At 39.9% G+C, this 23,669-nt stretch overlaps 1 protein-coding gene across 2 annotated transcripts in view; it reads left to right on the plus strand.

The window, feature by feature from the left end:
• Nucleotides 1–23,669, plus strand: part of LOC118110237 (NT-3 growth factor receptor) — a 117,029-nt gene that overhangs the window by 84,786 nt on the left and 8,574 nt on the right. For both annotated transcript variants that reach the window (XM_035157931.2, XM_035157932.2), the window contains exons 13-17: nt 3,299–3,487; nt 6,293–6,423; nt 8,416–8,588; nt 20,025–20,268; nt 20,954–21,112. In XM_035157931.2, the coding sequence (XP_035013822.1) occupies nt 3,299–3,487; nt 6,293–6,423; nt 8,416–8,588; nt 20,025–20,268; nt 20,954–21,112 (896 nt within the window). The remainder of the gene's footprint in view (nt 1–3,298; nt 3,488–6,292; nt 6,424–8,415; nt 8,589–20,024; nt 20,269–20,953; nt 21,113–23,669) is intronic.

Genomic DNA, 23,669 nt, shown 5'->3' on the forward strand with positions numbered 1-23,669 from the left:
GAAGTGCATGACACATCATGTTCATGTACATAGACTCAAGAGCTAAAAGAAGTAGAACTTGTGTATATAATAAACGGTCACTGAATGCTTTGGATTTACACAATATCTGACAATATACCATAACATTTATTTATGTGCTGTTGATGAGAGGTTGTTTCAGGTGTAGGAGGTCGAGCTCGGAGTAGGCTTCTAACAGGCAACAGATGCAAAAATGAAAAAAACTAAAAGAAAACAAATATCTATCTGTGAAAAAGCTGTGACACACACGCACAAGACACAGATGAAGATGTCAAGAGAGTTTGTGGTGTTAAAAGGATAGTTCACCAAAAAATGAAGATTCACTCATTATCTACCCACCACTATGCTGATGGAGGGGTGGGTGTTGCAGCCGAATCAAATACAATTGAAGTCAATGGTGACCTACACTTCAGACGTAATAAAACAACAGAAAAAACACAACATGCCTCCATACTGCTCGTGTGGTGTCCGCCAAGTGTCCGCAAGCCCCGACATTAATGTTCGAATCGAAAGCGGAAGTGGCTAAGCTAGCAGACGTAGCCACGCGAAGGTGTGTCCAAGAGTCCTTGAATGCACCTCGTAGAAAGATATCAGCGGACATTTAGGCTAAAAACATAGTGTAAATTACGCCGTTTCGAGTTGAATATAAATGTCGGGGATTGTGGGTAACACTTCGACATTATATATATCAACATGTTTGATTATATAGTTACACAGTACATTTAAAACATTTCATAGTGTTCATTTTATATTTACTCAGCTGTTCACATAGAATTGGGGAAACGTCATTAAATATGAATCTTCTCATGTCAATCATCTATTAAGAGATATTATACTGAATATTATCTGTGTGCGTCTAGCCGGGCATTGCGCACCGTGGCTCGGCTAGTGGAGCCCTTGCATGCCGCCTGGCTCTCTGGCTGGAGCGAGATGGAGGGAGAAAGACGGAAGGAAAAAGAGAGAGAGATAATCCTGAGAGACACGGTGAACTTGACAGGGCAGGCACTGGGATTTCTGGAACGCTGGAAAAATAATTTAATATCATCAAATACTTGCACCATGGCTCGGCCTATGGAGCTTTTTTTCCACACAAAAAAAGATGTGTGTCCTATTTACCGGCGGGCCAATTAAGATAGACATATGATATTTTATCGCGGGCCTGATATAATTGTACAACGGGCCGGAAGTGGCACGCAGTTTGACATGTCTGGCATAATTGAACCACTGTTGGAGTCGGAAGAAGGACTTGCAGGCACAGAAGCAGAGTTAAAACGTGCAAAGAGGATCAATCAGTTGGGCAATTTTTGGCAAAAGATAAGCATTCAGATTCGATCATGGCAGGAGGAGAATTGACAAACGAGTTAGTAAAAAAATCCACAGAGAATATGCAGATGTTATTACATGTTGTTAGACCTAGGACCTAGTAGTAGTATTTGACGTCCTAGTCAGATATATTTAACCTTCTCAGTTACAGTCATATTGTCTTATACAAAAAAAGAATCAACAAAAGTTATGCACATGACATTTTATTGACCAGATTCCAATAATGTAACATTGATATTGCCTAAACTAGCTCTCAAAGTCCATGAAATGGTTCCTGAGGTCTTTTTCAGACCAATGTTAGCTGCACCTCAGTTATTAAAACCATTGTGACTGCCAGCACAGAGAGCACAAAAACTCAATGTGACATTGTCTGGCAAGTCAAAGTACACGCCAATCAAATATGTCCAAGTACACATTCCTAATTGAATTAGCTTGTATTGTAATTAGAGTAATTCATTTGTTAACCAAACCATGCAATAATGTGAGGAGGGTTGCAGAAATCGTATTACTTTACAGCTAGTTATTCACTACCTTCACAAACATCCTCACACCAACACAATTCTTTGCATTTGCAAACTGAGTACTGTTTCCAGAGCCATCAGTCAGTAAGGGATGAATGCAGTCATAAAGCTGTGATGGCCAGAACCACCTAGGCAGTATAATATTCCTTGCGTGTTGTTTACTCTCGTTTACATGTCACTGCTTTGCTTTCAGTGTCTGTGACATTCTCCTCTATTAACCCCCACCAATAAAGCCCTGAGCAGCAAACCAATCTCCAAACCAGACAGCAAGACTGGGATAGAGGAGGGTGTAAGAAGTGTTTACACTTTGCCTGTCTTTATCAATCAACATCAGAGTGATAAAGCAACACACAGAAAATGTGTAGCATAGGTAGAGGGAGAGAAAATAGCTCAAGTGCAAACAGGGACAACAGTAAAGGGCTGAGAGGTTTTGCATTGGGATAATGTGTTTTTTGTCGTGTGTGTGTGTGTGTGTGAGTGTGAGTCATGCCTTAATGTTTTTAATAATGCACCAAGATAGAGGTTTCCTTGCACAGTAACACATATCCAAGCAAAATTGTTATTACAATGAAATATCCTTGACTGAATCGAATCGAGAACTTGTCAATCGGAATCGAATCGATTTGGGATATCAGTGGCGGTACCCAGCCCTAGTAAAGAAATTACCAATGTATATGTAAACGATCAAGAAAAGGTTTAATAGGTGTATTATTGCGATGCCAAAAGGCACAGTGAAAAATTTTGGAAGCACGGAAATTATAAGCTGGTGAAAATGAAAAAGTTAGGCGCACAAGCGCAACCAATGTAACAGGTTAGTCTGGAGCCCTGGTGATAAATGTGTTAATAATAAAAAATGATTGCTGCCCACCTCCACTGGCAAGCAAATGGTCCTCCACCCATTTTATGCTCATCAAAATTACACCATAAAAATTACAAAAATAGGATTTTTTGCAGCACAAACCTGCTCTGTTATTTTCTTCTGCAATAATCAACGGTGGTCAGTAAAATGGGTCACCTGTGTGACATCTTAGATATCTGTCTGTGTCAATGTATTTTGTTAAATGTTTTTGGGGGGCTTTTCATTGCCTTTTTTAATGGATAGGACAGAGTAGGCTGTGATGGGGGGGCTAAGAGAGAGTGGGGGACGACATGCCTAAATGGCCACGGGTCGGAATCAAAGGCCTCTGCGGGTTAAGGCCTTGCCTTGTTGGGGTGGCAGCTCTACCAGGTGAGCTATACGCCGCCCCTGTCTGTGTCAGTGTTTAGTATAATCTACTGGCAAGTGTATTTTAATAGTTTCTATAATTGCATTATGTAATAAGATTTAACTTTTATCTTATTAGAAAACTATTTGGTTTCATCTGCAGATATACATTGTCCCTCTGACAGTAATTCGATATTCAACCAGCCTGTACTACTTGTCTCTGTCTTCCTAGGACCAGTAGCAGTGATAAATGGTGAGGAAGATTCTGCCAGCCCACTTCATCATGTGAATCACGGGATTATCAGCCCCTGTACGCTGGATGCAGGGCCAGATTCTGTGTTGATTGGAATGAACAGAATCCCTGTCATAGAGAACCCACAGTATTTCAGACATGGACACAACTGTAACAAACCCACCACCTGTGAGTACACATGGATGTTTTTTATTGATTTTTAAAGCTGAGTGTCAATTTTCATTCTCTGCTGAAATGTCAGTCAATTCTTCATCTGGTAATTTTTCAATCCATTCAAAGTTAAACATCATGGTGACATCACAAAACCCTTTATTGCTCTGTCAATGTGTTATCTTAAAGGAGACATATTATGCCACTTTTCCACAATTTGGCCTAGTTTATTGGAATCTTAATGTTAAGTCCCCAAAATGAAGTCCAGGGGATGAGAGTGGAGTAACACAAAGATGAAGGGATATTTTAAAGAAGAAAGGAAACATAGAAGTTTTAGTGTGTTTATTTACAACAATTAGAAATATAACAAACAATTAAAGGCAAGCTTCCTCCAAGTACAAGCTGAAAACCGATTCATCAAAAGCAAACAGAACAATTTTCTCAAATATCACGTCTTCCAACCACCACACAGCTTTCTCCCTTGCTGCCGTTGGGCCCACTGGCACTGATTCACCATCGATTCCCACTTTAAACTTGCGCTGATTATGTGATTGGCAGGGGCTGACTAGGACAATTGTCTGCTCCTCTTAAACCAATTTGAAACCAAATCATTTGTTTGATGACGAGGATAAGAGAGACATGCTTGTCACAAGAAAGTAATTTTAACAGTTAGATATTTAATAAATTTCTTGTTTGAATTTCTGTATCCATATACACATTCCGATAATAGAAATATAATACAATTTTGTAAATGCATTTATACATAATCTCCTTTTTCTTTGTTTGTTTAAGTAATTGCATAACATGTTTTTGTTCTATACCACTCTCGCAGGACTGAACAACGCTCATGTTTTATGGCACTCTAAAAGGAAAGCTTTAATTTACGCAAAGACTAAGTTTGAAACTTTAAGAGTGAATATTCCTTATGACATCATGCACAACATCTGATTGTTAGCTTTGCCACATTGCATTCTAATCAAGTGAAGCAGAGCAAAGTGAGGTTTTAGCATGGAACGCCTGTAAATTGAGAGAACAACGATAGTAGGTGGCGGTATGAACCTTGGAGTTGGATTGGCAGCTTTACCAGAGTTATGGACTAAATCAAACCTTATCCTAAACCTTCTATTTATGCCCCATTCTTAATAACTATCTAATTTCAGAGGATAAACCTCGGAGAATACTGAAATCCTATGGATACAAATTCATCCCTACAAAGGTTCTGCACCAATGTCACCAGGGGGCTTCATAATCCTCTTAAATTCTATCATAATGATACATATATGATATCTGTTAAAATTGTGGTGTCCTTGGGTTTAAAAAATTGTTTGGAAGCAGTATTGGCTAATCCATCTACCTAAGCATTCACACTAAGTACATGCTTCCATTAACATTGGGCCTTTTGTCCAAACCAAAGGGGAGAATCTTTTTCCTAACAAGACTTATTAGAAATTTTATTTATTTATCTATGCCTATACGAATATCACACTAAATCCCTGATGTGATGTCTTGAACTTTTCTTTAGTGAGGCATCTAATTTTGCAGCTGGCTTTTGTTAAAGTAACTCTCTCAAAGAAATCCTTGCATGGCTTGTAATGACAGTAATTCCTTCCTCATATAAAACTTAGCAGTAATCCTGTGCAAAAATGTTAAGGGGGTCCGTAAACATCCCGATCTTTGGAACATTTGTAGTTTATTAACGAACTACTAACAAGAGTAATTGTACTTGTTAATCATTCAGTTCAGCTGCATGTTTCCACCTGTACTGTTACCCCAAATGGGCGCTCACTTCAAGCAAGGCCACACAAAGTAGTCACACTGGTGAAAAAATAGAGCAAAAAGCATATTACGTTGCATATGAAGTATTTAACAGGCAAACACACTGATCATCTTGTTTTTCCACATCAGAAGCTTAAGCTTATTGAATCAATGTGAAATTTCTTGATAAAAGTCAAGTTACAGTTTTTATTTGAGGAAAGTAAAGTCAAATTAACATATGGGGTTGGATTTATATAGAGGGTGGGTGTCATACACACCCTCATCATTCTGTCTCTCATTTAATTCCTCCTGAGGTTAGTCGGTCACTAACTGACCTGCCTGCCATCCCGTACCCTGCCCATGCGCTTATGGTGCATGATCAGAGTCTTCACAGCCAGATAGGCACAAACTGCTGAATCAGAGATTATAGCCATTAGCGCGTTGTGTGTGTCATGTGTTTTGGGGGGCCGCTTGGTGGGATGTATTGGTTGCATATTTTTTTGTTAAGTGTAGCCTACTCTAGCTCGCTATTTAGCGACACTTTAGGGTGGTGTAAATCAGTCTCCTATAAACATAGCCCAGATGCTGCTAAATTGCAAAATAATTGACCAGGCAAAATAATGTCATTTTGGTTAAAGGGTCTGTGCATCAGAATAAAATACAACACTTCCACTTTAAGCCAGAAGGGGTTAAACCAAGACATACATTTTTGTTGTATTTAGAGGAGTTGTATCCACAAAAGGGGGTCTTATCTAAAAAAAATGGCAGTATGTTTTTCAATGTTTCTTGGTGTAGAATATATTGTAGTTTGTAATGAAAACATTTTTCTTAACAAATTAAATTATGTTGAAGTTAGTTCTAGTTCTAACTTTTGACAAGATTTGTAACTTGGCTGAATGGAGCTTTAAACAAAATGAGAAACAAACACAACAGACCCCCGACAGACAGTTTGAGAGATCATAAGCATTGTGAAGGGATAATAGAAATCTTTTTTTTTATTACATTGTGGTAGCATTAGACAAAGATTGTAATGGCAGTCAACTCAATCACTCTCTCTCTCTCTTGCAGACGTTCAGCATATTAAACGACGGGACATTGTCTTGAAAAGGGAGCTGGGAGAGGGAGCCTTCGGCAAGGTCTTCCTGGCTGAATGTTACAACTTGAGTCTTACCAAGGATAAGATGCTGGTAGCTATAAAGGTAAGAGATAGACGATGTGTGTGTGTGTCCATGCATGTTACATTACATTATATATCATTTAGCTGACACTTTTACCCGAGGCGACTTACAGTAAGTGCATTCAACCATGAGGTTACAAACCCAGAACAGCGAGAATCATGTAAGTACATTAGCTTTCAAAAAGCCAAACTAGGGGACTTCCAGTTATGGTGGCCACGTAAGAAGACGTGTCTCACAGAGCTCTGCTTTAGCTACTGCAATTCCTACTAAAAATACTCTAATTTGCAACAAAATTTTCCCAACACAGTGTTGATGTGGATATTGTAATGTCGAAGGCTGGCAAAGTAAAGAAAAGAGCGAAGAAAACAGAGTTTTCATCAAGATTTGAGGTTCAGTAGGTTTATTTCTATATTGCAAGGTAATCTAATACTCTTTGTTGAACATGTCTCAAGGAGTAAATCTTAATTTTGTTTCCTGGAACTGCAGAGGTCTGCAAAAGCTTAGAAGAGTTAAACAAGTTATGAATAAAATAAAGGATATGAACTCCCAAATAGTATTTTAACAAGAAACTCATCTTTTAGAGGAGGAAAACAAAAAGATTAGGAGGAGGTGGCAGGGTAGTGTATTCACAGCATCATTTTCATCCCAGGCTAGAGGAGTAATGATTATTATTCATTAAACAGTCCCACTTCAAGTGAAGAATGTAATTAAAGATAGAATGGGAAGATATTTAATTGTCCAAGGTACTCTATTATCAGAAAATGTTAATATTAAACATGTATGGTCCCAACATAGAGGATCCTAACTTTTTTGAAGACCTGTTTCTTACTCTTTCAGCACTTGCAGGCCAATACATAATAGCAAAGGACTTCTGTTTGAAGTGAGGGTCTGAAAAATCTCCGTTTGGAGGGGTATAGAGCCCTACCCCTCGACCCTACCCCTCCTTCCCAACAGGTATTGGGACACCCTACCCCTACACGTGAACGCGCAAAACAAAGGGGTAGGGCTAAGGGGTGAAATGGGATTGGGCCTAATTGTACATTAAACCCCAGTATGGATAGATCCACAGGACTAGATCAATCCCATAACAGGTGTAGAACATTAATAAATCATTTTATTAAATAATTACGGCTATTAGATATATGGAGAGAATTGAAACCACATGCCAAAGCCTACTCTTGTCACTTTCACATATTCGAGGCATACTCTGGAATAGATTACTTTTTAATTTCCTCAGAATTGCGGTCCAAAATTCACAACTGCTTCTATGCTAATATTGTGATCTTGGATCATGCGCCATGTTGTTTAGTATATGTGGATACAAAATTGACAAAAGACCCACCTAGATGGCATTTTGCTCAATAAGCCATAACTGCATATGGAATCATGATATCCCAGTCCCAGTGGCACAGCTCAGCCCTGGTAGCTGAGCTGTGAGAGTAGAATTACATTCATAACTCCAAGGTTTCTCACAGTAAAGCTGGGGCAAAAAGCTCATACTATCCAAGGTAACTATCTTGTCAGATAATGTTTCTCTGAGGTGTTAAGGGCCAAGTATATAACAACTTCAGTTTTATCTGAATTTAGAAGTTAAAAATTATAGGCCATCCAGTCTTAAAGACATTAATTTATGATGATGTAAAGAAAGCATGTTTAAAGTGAACAGTACAGAACCTTGTGGAGTCATTTTAGGATTAACAAATTGGAATCTACAGAAATTAAATATATAATAATCCGAGTGTTTTCACTAGGGTGTAATCATCTAAATTAAAAACCATGTTTTTTTTGCAGTAGTCCAATCTAGGTCTGATCTAGGTGATGGTTAAAGAGAAAAGATAATCTAAAGAAACATTATAAATGCAGACTTTGCTTTTTAGCACAAGGGGATGTTTCCATGGCTACAGCAGGAGTACCACTGCAGTATCGATACAGTAAGGACATCATGGATACTAACCCTTGATCCAGTCATAAATTGCTTATGTTATCTTTCTTTCTCCCTTTCTCTCTCTCCAGACTCTGAAGGATCCCACTCTTGCAGCTAGGAAAGATTTTCAGCGTGAGGCAGAGTTGCTGACGAACCTCCAGCATGAACACATTGTAAAGTTCTACGGAGTGTGTGTGGACGGAGACCCACTCATCATGGTCTTTGAGTACATGAAGCACGGAGATCTCAATAAGTTTCTCAGGTGAGTTCAGCAGACAACAGGAGCAACAACAATTGGTGGAGGAGGAGGTGAGCAGATTTGGAGTGGAATGTTGACGGAAAGACTTTTCTCATCATGCCCAACAGATGAAGGTGAAAATATCCAATGTAAACTAGCATTTGCTCTGTTCTTTCACAGAAGACTTACACAAGACTATCTCCCTTTGACCCTTTCAATTCAATTCAATTTGAATTGTGAGCATACATACATTTGCTGCTATCGGTCTAGAATGTCGTGCAATACATGACACATGGAGCTTCTCTTTCCTTTTCTCCCTCCTTATCACATTAAAGAAATTAATGTCTCATCAATACAGGTTACTTATTTGACTTCTTTTCCGTAGTCCCTATGCCATATCATTTGCAGATCCAGGGCCGAAGCTGTGGCCGAATCATGGATAATGATGGTGAATCGTGAATCAGATATCGTGATCTACATCAGTGGTTCCCGAAGTGGGGGTCCCGACCCCCCAGGGGGTCGTGAGATGCCATCCAAAAAACAAATACAATTTCAAAATAATTTAGATGGCATATTTAACACATTATTGGCTAAATATATACACAAATATGAGTTGAAATTAGATTAAAATCATGCAAATAAAAACATTTCCATCAGTTTTTTCCTTTTTTTTGGTTGACCCATGAGGTTACTACGACACGGATTAGCGACAGCATCAGGTCAATTAACAGCAGCACAGGTCACACAGCGGAAGCTGGCTATACTCTTCTGCAAACCAGCTGAAAAGTTAGCTATTGAAAGTCACAATGAAACATTGGTTAATACCAACCAAAGCGAGGAGGCCACCGGAACAGGACAGGCTAGCGGAGCAGGAGAGGTTACATGAGCATGAGAAGCTAGCGGAGCAGGAGAGGCTACCTGAGCAGGAGAAGCTAGCGGAGCAGGAGAGGCTAGCTGAGCTTGAGAGGCTAGCTGAGCAGGAGAGGCTAGCGGAGCTGGATAAGCTAGCGGAGCAGGAGAGGCTAGCGGAGGCAGAGAGCAGGCAAGCATCACCGTCAGCAAGTGCGTCGACCTCCGGTAGAGGTCGAGACCTCCGTGGTAACATCCATCACCAGTCTAAGCAGCACGCCAAGGGTCGAAAATATCGAGAGGAATTTATCCAGTATGGATTTGCATGTGTCATTGTCAACGAACGTCAACATCCCCAATGTGTGATATGCACTGAGGTACTTGCACATGAGAGCCTCAAGCCTGCAAAAATGCTCCGACACTTGAAAACTAAGCATCCCTCACTCGCTGCTAAACCATTCGATTTTTTCCGCAGAAAGGAGCGAGAGTTGCAAGGCCAAAAGAAAGTCCTTACTAACCAAACAACAATCCCAGCCAATGCTCAAAGGGCATCATGTGAGGTGGCATATTTAATTGCACAGGCAAAAACGCCACACACAATTGGCGAAACATTAATTAAACCCGCTGCTATAGCTATAAGTCGGGCCATGCATGGGGATAAATTAGCCCGTGAGCTTGAATCAGTGCCGCTGTCTAACGGGACTATTGCCCGGCGCATCACCGACATGGCCCAGGACGTAAAGTGTCAGCTGGTGGATAGAGTTAAGAAAGGGAAATATGCTTTACAGTTAGATGAATCGACATATCAAACTCTGCCCAGCTGCTGGTTTTCGTCAGATACAGTTTTGACGGAAAACTTTATGAGGACATGCTGTTTTGCTCCCCGCTGGAGGGGACGTGCACAGGTGAGGACATTTTTGAAAAGCTTGACAGCAAACTAAAAGAAGAGGGACTATCTTGAGAAAATTGGATTGGTGTGTGTACAGACGGGGCTGGAGCGATGCTGGGGAAAAAGAAAGTACTGAAAGCGAGAGTCTTACAAGTGGCGCCGCACATAAATTTCACACACTGTATTATTCATAGAGAATCTCTTGCAAGCAAAACACTTGAACCAGACCTTAAACATGTTCTTGACACTGCGATTAAAATGGTCAACTACATAAAAACACGTCCACTCAATATTAGACTGTTTGCCTCTCTGTGTAACAAACTGGGATCAGAGCATGAGGGCCTGCTGTTCCATACCGAAGTCCGATGGCTCTCACTGGGAAATGTGCTGAGCCGCCTGTATGAGCTGCGGGACGAGGTGCGCCTATTTCTGATGGAGCATGGATCCCAGCTCGCCGACCACCTCACTGACCCTGCCTGGTTAACAAGGCTGGCGTATTTGTCTTGCATATTTGAAAAACTCAACGGACTTAATGTGGCACTGCGATTTCGGTCGAGAGGGAATATCCACAGCTATCCAAGGCCGCTATGTATCTACTACATTACATTTAGCTGACGCTTTTATCCAAAGCGACTTACAATAAGTGCATTCAACCATGAGGGTACAAACCTAGAACAGCAATAATCGAGAAAGTAAAATTTCTTCAAAAAAAAAGCAAAACAACAAAGTGCTATAAGTAAGTGCCATTTAAGTGCTACTAAATTGTTAGTTTAAACATTGTATTCAAGGTATAGTCGGAAGAGGTGTGTTTTTTTTAGTTTGCGGCAGAAGATGTGTAAACAGTCGTGATTTTGATGAGTGTTGAGCTCGCAGTGAGGGAGCAACAAGCCGATTGGCCAAAGCAGAGCGGAGTGAACGGGCTGGGGTGTAACGTTTGACCATGTCCTGGATGTAGACTGGACCCGATCCATTCGCAGCATGGTACGCAAGTACTAATGTTTTGCAGGCAGCCACTGGTAACCAGTGAAGGGAGCGGAGGAGCAGAGTAGTGTGAGTGAATTTAGGTTAAAGACCAGTCGAGCTGCTGCATTCTGGATGAGCTGCAGAGGTCGGATGGCACTAGCAGGTAGACCTACTGATTCCCTTTGGCTCTACTTACTTGTGCGAAAAGACTTTCTCAGCACTGACCTACATAAAAAATAAATACAGATCGCGGCTAAACGTGGAGGAGGATCTCCGAGTGGCCGTCTCCAAAATAAGGCCCAGAATGGACTTGCTCTGCTCCATGCATATTGCCCACCCATCTCATTAGGTGTGTTTAAGAAATGTAAGTAATGTGTAGGCTAAAATAAATAACCCTCAAGTTTTTGCACATGGCAGCAATAAGGTGTCTGCTGCACGTTATGCATACAGAAGCGCACAGACAAACACAGACATCTTGTCTGTGTTTGTCAGACAAGACTTACCTGCGCACTTGTTTATAATTGTATGTTCACTCAGCCCTGCTGTTTAAACAGGGAGATTCCCTGTATTCTGGTTGTATTCTATTTCTCAAATTACTATAAAATAATTTCATCTCTGTAAGGCTGTTGTTCTTTTGTGTTGTATTAATGCCTGTTTTGCATAGGCCTAATAGTGCATGTGCGTGGCTGTGCGCAACATTATATAACACCTCCAGTGTCGTTGGGGGTCGCCATTCTCTGGCACCGTTATTTTGGGGGTCGCGGGCTGAAAAGTTTGGGAAGCCCTGATCTAGATCATATTGGTGGATCCTGTATCGTGTTGGCATCTGATCGTGGATAGTGGTGGCGGACCATGATCGTGTTGGCAGCTGATGGTGGATCCTGATGGATTGTGGCCTAAGGTGGCATCTTATCGTGATGGTGGATCCTGATTGTGGTGGCTGCTGACCATGGACTATGATTACAACAAGACTGCTTGATATACAATATGTCTACTCAGATACTCGACCATTACTGACAATAATCCGTCAATTCATTTACCTTCCATTATGCTATAAACTGTTAATTCTAATCAGTGCTGCAAATACCCTTATCTCTCTGATGTTCTCCTTTACACTTGACATCTATTGCACTTCTGTCCATCCTGGGAGAGGGATCCCTCACATGTGGCTCTCTGAGGTTTCTACCTTCTTTTTCCCCTGTTAAAAGTTGTTTTTTTACTAGTTTTCCTTACTCTTGTTGAGGGTTAAGAGCAGCAGATTTCCCACCTTGTTAAAGCTCTATGAGACAAATTATGATTTGTGAATATGGGCTATACAAAGAACATTTGATTGATTGATTTGATTGATTGATATATTATCCCAAGGTACTTTGCATAGTAAGCTCGAGACCTTCAAAATTGGAGAGTAACTCAAAAGTTCCCTCAACGAGCAAGGACTTAGGAGACTGTGGAGAGAAAAAAACTCCCTCTTTAACTGGAAGAAACCTCTAAAAACCAAACTCACTTTGGGCATCCATCTACCTCGACCGGTTGTTTTACCAGCTTTAATATTATTATTAATAATAATAATAATAACAATAATTTCATACCATTGAGCTAACCTCCTCTGATTTACTACCTTCTTTTGCAGTGGGGCAACAGTTTCAATGGTTGTTCACAATTTGGCTGCTGTGCTATTTACAAATTCATGGCAGGCACGGTAGTGAACCCAGTATAGTTAAAATGTTTTAATACTAATGTAATTAAAAAATGGTCAGACAGAAGCGGGTTTTTGGGAAGTATAACATTTTCAATTTCTATGTCAGACCAAGATCAAGAGTGTGATTAAAACAGTGAGTTGATTTATTTACATGTTAAATAAAACCAATCGAGTCTATCAGTGAATTATATGCAGAACTAATTAGGATTTCAACATTTACGTAAATGTTGAAATCCCCTTCTATAACAACTTTATCTTTGTGCCAATAACTAACTCTAAAATGCAGTTATATAATAACTTAACTGTTTTTTTTTAATTTATTTTGAGCTTGGATGTACGAGGCTGAGGATGTGGCTTTGAATTGAGCTATAACTACCATTAGGTAGAGGGTTGATTGATAAGTCAGATCTAAAGATTGCTGCGACCCATCCACCTAAATGTAGCAATGCTTTCTACATTTAAACTCACATATTCATCTTGTTGCAGCCAGGATTCAGTTAAACAGAATATATCAAATTGGTGATCAGTTATCAGATCATTGACAAGTAAAGATTTAGATCTTAGTGACCTATTATTTAATAGACCATATTTTATCCTTCATACTCTTTTTTCCCTATCGAGGACCATCGTCAGATAAAACAGATACGATTTGTCAATAAATCATAAATAACCTATATGAAGTGAAAGAAGTCCAAATTTCCTCAACCAAAGTTTGTGAATGGTTAATGGTCTATTTATATCGTACTTTGATGACCACTCAAGTGGACAACCTGCTCTGCCTCCTGAGCCACAGCCGCCAACATCATACCAAACATATTGATAGTGTGATTGTGTGTGAATGGGTGAATGTGACATGTACTGTAAAGAGTTTTGAGAGGTTGACAAGACTGGAAAAGCTCTATATAAATACAGTCCATTTATCATTTATATAGTGAAAAACTGTCATTTTACCTACTAATCTGACTGGAAACATCTCAGCAAAAGTATGGAACTCTTAAATTTCCAGAATAATTAAGGCATTACTCCATTCACCCTTACTCTACCGACCCTAAATGAATAAAAGGAGATCTGTAATGCTTTTGATCATCATTTTATTGAAGGAAGTTTTGTATGGGTCAACTTACAAGCTGTGAATTTGCATTTGCTATGAAAATGGGGTACCATCTCCTAATCGAGCAAATGTGTATAATTAAATTAATAATGAGTCTCAAATCATGAAGTCATGAATTCTAGATTAAATGTATCTCCATTTTCTACTTTAATCCTTATAGGGCTGCATTTATAAAACGTCCTTTAAGCACCATCATTGAAACAAATTTCCAGTCCCTAAAAGTGCTATAAAACATTTGATGACTTATTTTGTATCCAACATCAGTTCTGATCATAAATACCAAATATTAAGACATTTTCAGTATTTTAACCCTTTAAAATACCGCCAGTATTTGTTTGTTTTTGTATTAAAAACACACACACACGTATTTTTTCCGTATACTACATTATAGAATTTCTTGTCGAGGGTCAACACAGCCTGACAAATGTCACTGATTAGCAACAACATCAGTTTTTGCATTATCATTTTTCTGTGTAGTATTACACAAATAAAATCCCCCTCAGCATCTTCGTGGACAAAAATGTCCTCTCCATAACCCTGCTCTAAAGTATTATATATATTGCTATTTTATTTACTTTCAAATACTTTTAAAACTATTATCAGTCCTGATCATAAAATAAAGACCCTTCAATGTTTGTTTACATAATACAACCATTGTTTCATATGAAAAACAATCAAAGTACCAATAAAACTGCTAAGCATTAAAAAAACAAAGCATTATTTTCCATCAATCAATCAATCAATCAAATTGTATTTGTATAGCCCATATTCACAAATCACAATTTGTCTCATAGGGCTTTAACAAGGTGTGACATCCTCTGCCCTTAACCCTCAACAAGAGTAAGGAAAAACAACAAAAAAAAACTTTTAACAAGGTAAAAAGAAGGTAGAAACCTCAGAGAGAGCCACATGTGAGGGATCCCTCTCCCAGGACGGACAGAAGTGCAAAAGATGCCACGTGTAATGGAGAACATCAGAAAGATAAGGGTATTTGCAGCATTGATTAGAATAAACACTTTGTAGCATAATGGAAGGTCAATTAATTGATGGATTATTGTCAGTAATGGTCGAGTATGTGAGTAGGCGTATTGTATATCGAGCAGTCTTGTTGAAAATAATAGTCCACGGTCAGCTGCCACCATGATCAGAATCCACCACCATAATCCACAGTCCATCGTCATGATCCACTGACACTATTGGGATCCACCATCAGCTGCCAACAAGATAATATGATCATATCCGCCAATATGATCACCAGCAGCCAACACAATCCACCAATATGATCACTGATTCGCGATCCACCATCATAATCCACGATGTGGCCGCAATTGCGGTCCCGGGTCCGCAAACGATAAGGCACAAGGACTCCAGGGAAAAAATCAAGTCAGTAACATGTATTGATTAGATATTAATGTGATAAAGAGGGAGAAGAGGAAAGAGAAGCTACATGTGTCATGTGTCTCCCGGCATTCTAGACCTATAGCAGCATAACTAAGAGTTGGTCCAAGACAAACCTGAGCCAACTCTAACCACACGCTTTATCATAAAGGAAGGTTCTCTTAAACGTACAGATGGTGTCTGCCTCCCGAACTGCAATGATTGGGAGATGATTCCACAGGAGACGAGCTTGATACTGTAGCTGAAAGCTCTGTCTCTTACTCTAACCCTAACCCCCTACTTTTAGAGACTTTATGGACAACAATTAAGCCTGCATTCTTGGAGCGCAGTGCACTAGTGGGGTGATATGGTACAATGAGCTCTTTAAGGTATGATGTTCCCATATTATTAAGGGCCTTGTAGGTAAGGAGTAGAATTTTTAAATTATATTCAAAATTTAACCGGAAGCCAGTGTAGTGAAGCTAATACTGGAGAAATGTGGTCTCTTTTCTTGGTTCTTGTCAGGACACGTGCTGCAACATTTTGGACAAGCTGCAGAGTCTTTAACGACTTACTGCTGGAGCCTGATAATAAGGACTTACAATAATCAAGTGTGGATGTAACAAAGGCGTTTTTCTGCATCTTTTTGAGAGAGGAAATGTCTTATTTTTTAGATGTTACCTAAGTGAAAGAATGCAGTCCTAGAAATAAGTTTTAAGTGAGAATCAAAGGACAAATCAGATCAAAGATGACTCCCAAGTCCCTGACTGTTTCACTGGGAGCAAGGGCAATGTCGTCTAGCGCAGCTATATCATTAGATAATGAATCTCTAAGGTGATTAGGGCCAAGTATTAGAACCTCTGTTTTATCTGAGTTTAATAAGAGAAAATTGTGTGTCATCCAGGTTTTTATGTCCTTGAGACATGCTTGAAGTTTAGTTAATTGATTACACTGTTCTGGTTTTATTGACAAGTATAACTGGGTGTCCTCTGCATAGCAGTGGAAATTTACAATGTGTCCTGATAATGTTTCCTAGTGGAAGCATATATAGTGAATAAAATTGGGTCGAGCACAGAACCCTGAGGAGCACTGTGGTTAACTTTGGTGCGCACTGATGACGCATCAGTAATCAATCTGAAAAATAGGATTTAAACTAGGGTTAACTATTTCCTTTAATGCCAATTAACTGTTCTAGATTCTGTAATAAAATGTGATTATCAATAGTGTTGAATGCTGAACTAAGATCTAACAGGATGGGGACAGAGACAAACCCTTGATCTAAAGCTATTTGAAGGCCATTAGTGACTTTTTGATGAGCTCTAAACCCCAACTGAAAGTCTTCATATACTTTACTTTCCTGGAGAAATTCTTACAGCTGATACAGCTGTGACAACCTTCTCGAGGATTTTAGACAGGAAGGGGAGGTTGGATATCGGTCTGTAGTTGCCTAAAACCTCCAGGTCCAGGGAGGTTTTTTTGAGAAGGGGTTTGATTACAGCTAGTTTAAATGATCGTGGTACATATCCTGATGATAATGAGAGATTGATTGTGTTCAGTAACGTACTATCAATTAGGGGCAGAATTTCTTTAAGTCATTTTTTAGAAATGGGATCTAAGATACAAGTTGTGGGTTTAGAAGATGAGATTATTGAAGTCAGCTGATCAAGGGTGATCAGAGAGAAGCTGTCTAAATAATTGGTAGGATTCTCAGCTGTTCCATAGATTTCTGTGCTTAATGATATATTAGCATCAATTGAGGGCAGGAGATGTTGGATTTTAATCGTATTGTTAGAATTATCGTTGAAGAACTTCATAAAGCTATTCAGGGATGTAGGAATACTGGGTTCGATGGAGGTGTGACTCTCTGTCAGCCTGGCTACAGTGCTGAAGAGAAACCTGGGGTTGTTTTTATTGTTTCTATTAATGTGGAGTAGTAGGCAGCTCTTGCTTTATAGATGACCTTCTTATATGCTTTAACACTATTTTTCCAGGCTAGATGATTTTCAACACACTTGTTGGAACGCCACTTCCTTTCTAGTTTTCTTGACGCTTGTTTTAATTCATGTGTGTTGGAATTATACCACGGAGCTAATTTACTATGTTTTACACGTTTCTTTTTTAGAGGCGCTATTGAGTCTAATGTTAATTGTTATGACTTTACAGAGCTATCGACAAGATGGTCAATCTCAGTGGAGCTAGGGTTTTTAAATAATTCTTTGATTATATTGAGGGAAGATACTGAGTTAAATGTAACTGGAACTATTTCCTTAAATTTGTATACAGCACTATCAGGTAGACATCTAGAAAAGGAATTTTTCATTAATAGCATGTAGTGTGATAATAAGAAATCAAAGGTTATTAAATTATGGTCTGATAGATTATGTGGAAGTACTATTAGATGTTCAATTTTGACACCATATAGTACAAGATCAAGTGAGTGGTTACAACAATGAGTAAGGTGGTGTACATACTGACTGAAACCACTTGAGTCTAATACTGAAATGAATGCCCCACTTAGGCAAGCATTATTATTGTCAACATGAATATTAAAGTCACCGACAATAATAACTATCTGTTTCTAGGACAAGGCTTTATAAAAACTCAGGGAATTCCGTAAAAAATTCAGAATAAGCCCCAGCACGGTAAACTACAGCAAATATGATTGGCTGTTGTGATTTCTTGGATGGGTGTGTAAGACTAAGAACAAGACTTTCAAATGAGTTGTAGTTTAGTTTAGGTTTAGGATTAATTGATAGACTGGAGTTAAAAATAGCAGCAACTCCACCTCCTCGGCCAAATTCTCTGGGAACGTGTGAATTTACATGACTGGGGGGAGTAGATTCATTTAGGCTGACATATTCATCAGGATGCAGCCAGGTTTCAGTGAGGGACAATAAATCAATATTGTGATCTAAGACTAATTCATTAACTAAAACAGGCTTTGATGACAATGATCTTACATCTAAGAGTCCACATTTAATTGTCTTACTTTGTTGTGTTGTTGCAGAGGTTGTTTTAATTTTTAATAGGTTTTTGTGTGGAATTCTCTCTCTGTTAATGTTAGATTTAAATAATTTAATGGGACGAGGGGCAGACAGTCTCTATGGAGTTGTGGTTGTGTGACTGATCTAAAGGGAGTGCAGAGAAGTGTATAGGACTGCAGCTCTCCGGCTAAACGTGTCATCACTGGTCGCATTAGATAGAGGTCTAGAGAATACTACAGAGTCCAACATTGTTTTTGCAAAAGCAAAAGCACACACCGATTCCACATTAACTTTCGTGACCTCCGACATATTAAGCCGCGAGTTGTTGCTGCAGACGTGAATTACGATCTTACTGTATTTACTTTTAGCTTTAGCCAGCAGCTTCAGTTTTGATTGGATGTTGCCTTCTCTGGCCCCTGGCATGCAATTGACTATGGTCGCTGGTGTCGCTAACCTAACGTTTGTTATGACTGAGTCGCAAATGACCAGAGTTTGTTTCTCAACGGGTGTGTCGTTGAGTGGAGAAAATCAGTTCAAAACGTGAACTTGTGTGTCCTTAAGCAGTGTAGCTGAGCTTCTAAGTCGCTAAGCCTCGCCTCCATCGCTATCAATACACTACATTTGTTACATGTACCACTACTGTTAAAGGAGGCAGAGGAGTAAGTGAACATTAGACAATCGGAGCAGGAGAGAGCAGTGGAGGAAGAGGGAGGGAGAGAACCCATCGCTAATAAATTAGCCTGTTAGCCTACGAGGGTAAGCTGAAACGCAGATGGAAAAACAGAGGATTGCTAGAGCACCAGAGAGTAAGGAGTGATATATGTGAATGTTTAACTATAGATCGGCAATTAGCCGTAGTAATATAGAAAACATCAGCGTTAGCAGAGGAGCTAGTTCAGAGGGTTACCACCACCAGCGGCAGGAAAACGGGAAAAGATGCAATACGCTTACCGTAGAATGTCAGCAGGAGTCAACCAGCCGAAAACAGTCAACCAAAACAAAACAAAAACAAAGCATTTCTAGTTACAGTATATTCATGATAAATGTATGATTGTAAGTTAAATGATTATCTCAGACCTCTAAATTCTTAATTTAGTTTTCATTAAGTCTTAAAAGTGTAGGAATTTTAGCAAATTTCCCTGAAAGCATTTAAATAAAAATATTAAACCGATCACAAAAAGTTTGATCATTAATATGACATTACTTCAGAAATTCAATTAATTTAGCTGGTTTTCAGTTATATATTATGTTCAATTATCTCTAGGCACTTTACATAGAAGGTCAAGACCTTAAGAATTATAGAGAAACCCAACGGTTCCCACAATGAGCAAGCACTTTGGCGAATGTGGGGGCAGTCTAACCTTAAATGTAGAGATGGTGTCTGCCTCCAGAACCCAGAGTAGGAGCTGGTTCCACAGGAGAGTAAGCTGTTATATGTTTTTGAAATAGTAAGCATAATGTAAAGTAAACCCAGTTCAAACTTAATGGGCCACAACATTCAAAACCAGCAGTATGGCCTTTTAAAACAAAAAATGTCGAACAACATTACACTGACTGATGACTTCTGACTCTGTAACTTCCTCCTTAGAGCCCATGGGCCAGACGCCATTATCCTGGTGGATGGACAACCTCTACAGACCAACGGAGAGCTGGGTCTGTCACAAATGCTTAACATAGCGAGTCAGATTGCAGCTGGAATTATCTACTTGGCGTCTCAACACTTTGTGCACCGTGATCTGGCAACCAGGAACTGCCTGGTTGGGAATGGCATGCTGGTGAAGATAGGAGATTTTGGCATGTCCAGAGACATTTACAGCACGGATTATTACAGGGTGAGTATCTCTCTGCTTCTATCATGCATCCCATCATTGTTTGTTTTACCAAAATTTGAAATTGTTCCGTTTTTCATGGAGTAACTCAGACTACCTCACAATGCAGTGTCAACATACTGAATAGAATAAAGTGGTTTGACAAGCGTTTGACAAGCGTCAAACGTTTGTACGCACGGTTTAAGCACAGATTTGTGCGTACGCACTGTTAGTAAATGAGGCCATTGTCATTCACAACTGTAGCAGTATATGCCCTGACACTTTGAGTGATACATATCACGTGCTATTAACTAATGATCTCCAATATCAATCAATCAATCAAATTTTATTTGTATAGCCCATATTCACAAATCAAAATTTGTCTCATAGGGCTTATATATCATATATCATGTCATACCAAGTCATGGCTCATAAGGGCACTAGATAGAGGTAAACTTTATTGTTCTACACTTGTTGTTGTTGTTGTTGTTTTCTAAAGCCAAATAGTCAAATATGGCTTTTCATTTTAAATTGAAAATATTGGATTGCAACAAAGGGGCTGAGGGCCCACTTAAGTACATACACATGTGTGTCCCTTAATAAAGAACTTTCACATAGATCAAATGGTTTCAGTGATGTTGTATTGTTCCCACAAAGTATTGTGTGTAAGATATCCATAAGATAATCTCCTGTTTGTGTTTGTGTTCAGGTGGGAGGTCACACCATGCTGCCTATCCGCTGGATGCCCCCCGAGAGCATCATGTACAGGAAGTTCACCACGGAGAGTGATGTATGGAGCTTTGGAGTCATTCTGTGGGAGATCTTCACTTACGGCAAACAGCCTTGGTTCCAGCTCGCCAATAATGAAGTACATATTCATTTTTAATTAATGGCATGAAGAGGCATTTTCATTTCATTCTACACTTTTACATGCTGAGATTTTACATTTCATTTCATTTCATTTAACACTCTTTCAACAATTTGTTAGGTGTCCGTTCTTAGCTAAATTCTTTTCTTCCATTCTTTTTTTTTTGATGGTAAGTACTTCATTAAATCAAATCAACAAATTGCAGTAAAGCAAAACCACCTGGCAAAATCCGAATTCCAAGAAACTTATTTAGTTGGAGACTTCAAACGTCAGTGGGGACACATGGTCATAAATTGCCGTTCAGTGAGAACACAAACCGGAACCAACTACTGGAATGGAGAAAATGGCACACACAATATTGAAGACAGAAAAGGAACAGCTCTTTGGAGAAATTTAAGACAGAATTGGACACACAAGGATGTATGGCTACATTAACGCTACATTAAAGCGACATTATTTGGTAATGCTCTCCCCTTTGAGCCGCTTCTCTTTTTACTGAATGGATGGGAGTTCTGATGAGAGGATTCTCACAAGGAACAATAACAATTTTCACTCTTAAGTCTTCAAAAACAGGTGTTAAACCATTGATGCCTTCTTCTTTCAATGGATAATGATGTTTACAAGGCTTATATTAAAATTTGGAAGTAATAATTTAAGGAGGAGCTCCTTTCATTAGGCCTACATTCTACATTCATTACAGTCCTCTGGCATAGTGTTAACGTGAAATAAACCATATCTGGTTGTTACAGTTGATTGCTAAAATGCATTTCCTAAAACTTCTTCTCCTTTTTTCAAAACAGTAAACACATACCCCAAAATTACAAGCTACACTCACAAAACCTTTGACTTGTCTTGCAAAATCAAACAATTAAAAACTATTTTATCTTTACCCAAAACCAAACACTGCCATCACATAACACACAAAACAATACTCATAGGCAGCTGTGGCTGAGGGGTAGAGCGGTCGTCCACGCCCCAGGAGGTCAGCAGTTCAATCCCAGTCTTCCCCATCTACATGCCAAAGGCAAGATGCTGAACCCCGAATTGCCCCTCATAGAAAAAGTGCTGCTAATAGTGCACTGTATGAATCTGTGTGGGAATGGGTGAATGGCAAACTGTACTGTTTAGCGCTTTCAGTGGTCTTCAAGACTAGAAAGGTGCTATATAAATACAAACCATTTACTTGGCAATTATTACACACTACACAAATAAATGCAAAATACTACACTCTGGGCGTAGCAAGAAAATAAATCATTACTGAAAATATTTAATGTAGGATATTTGCACATTCCTGCATTCATGAAAACCCTGTATGTAAAATGCACAATATGACTTTGAAATAAGCAACGTTAATCATTCTTTCCATCTCAACATCATGCCTCTGGGCCGGGTCAGACAACAGGACTTCATCTACATCACAGGCAATCCTCTCACTTGCTAAGGAATGAGGAAAGAATCATTGGAGTGCCGAATCCAGCCTTTTCGACGACCCTCCCAATTCTCTACCGTCGCCGTGACGAACAGGCGGAACGTCGAGGTTAGGTCACCGGCGCGGGACGTCGCGTGCATCGTGGGGCCCGGGGGGCGCTTTGAGCCGCAGCAGAGGAGGAGGAGGAGGAGGAGGAGCAGCGGCCCTCCTCTCGGCCATACGCCCTCGAGGACCATGTTATTTCCCCGTTTCTTGACAGGAAGGTCTCTCTTTCCACGAGTCCGGTGGTGGTGGTGGTGGTGGTGCCGTGGTCTTGTCCTTCTTCTTCTTCTTCCAAGGATGACGAATCTGCAGCAGCATCACCCACTGGGTCGTAGTCTTCGTTGCCGTCGTCGTCGCCGTCGTTGTCGTCTTCGCCGTCGTCGTCGTCGTCTCGGTCTTCTTCTCGGTCTGCTTTTCTGTCTGCTTCTCGGTCTGCTTCTCCATCTGCTTCTCCGTCCGCTTCTCGGTCTGGCTCTTTCGCGTCCTCTTTGGGTTCAGAGGATTGTTGCTGGGAGAATAGCTGTTGGAGAACCTGTTCTCTGGTGAAACGCGCTTGACGTGACATCGTGACATGGTCAGGGAGAATGGCACACCGGCTTCTCTGTGGGTCTAATATACCCCCCGAGATTACAATTGGAATCAGGTGTGGGTCTAAATGACCCCCCAGGAGAATTGAGAATGACAATCCATTGGTCTCAATGACCCCAGGAGAATTGGATAATGACAATCCTTGGGTCACCCTAACCCTAACCCTGACCGGCCAGGGCTTGCGGATGATCACACGCACACACAGACACACACAAACTCTGGTTTAATCCGACCCAGGAACAACACGAGGGTTAAAAACTCATTGCAGACTGTAGGAGTAGCCTCTACAGAGTGGATAGGGGGAGCATCAGTGGAACGGCTTACAATGTTAAAAAGCACCTTGGGGTACGAAGCATTTGATTCAATAAGATTAGTATTGTTCTCATTTAGCCAGGGCTGAGATAGGTGCTTAATTTTTCTCATCGGAAATTGTGCAATTTCATACAGCATGGAATTGCAGGCAGAATTAAGACGTGTTAGCTGCTCATCAACTGATGC

The sequence above is a fragment of the Hippoglossus stenolepis genome, chromosome 5 (assembly GCF_022539355.2).
Source record: "Hippoglossus stenolepis isolate QCI-W04-F060 chromosome 5, HSTE1.2, whole genome shotgun sequence".
NCBI classification, from domain to species: domain Eukaryota; kingdom Metazoa; phylum Chordata; class Actinopteri; order Pleuronectiformes; family Pleuronectidae; genus Hippoglossus; species Hippoglossus stenolepis.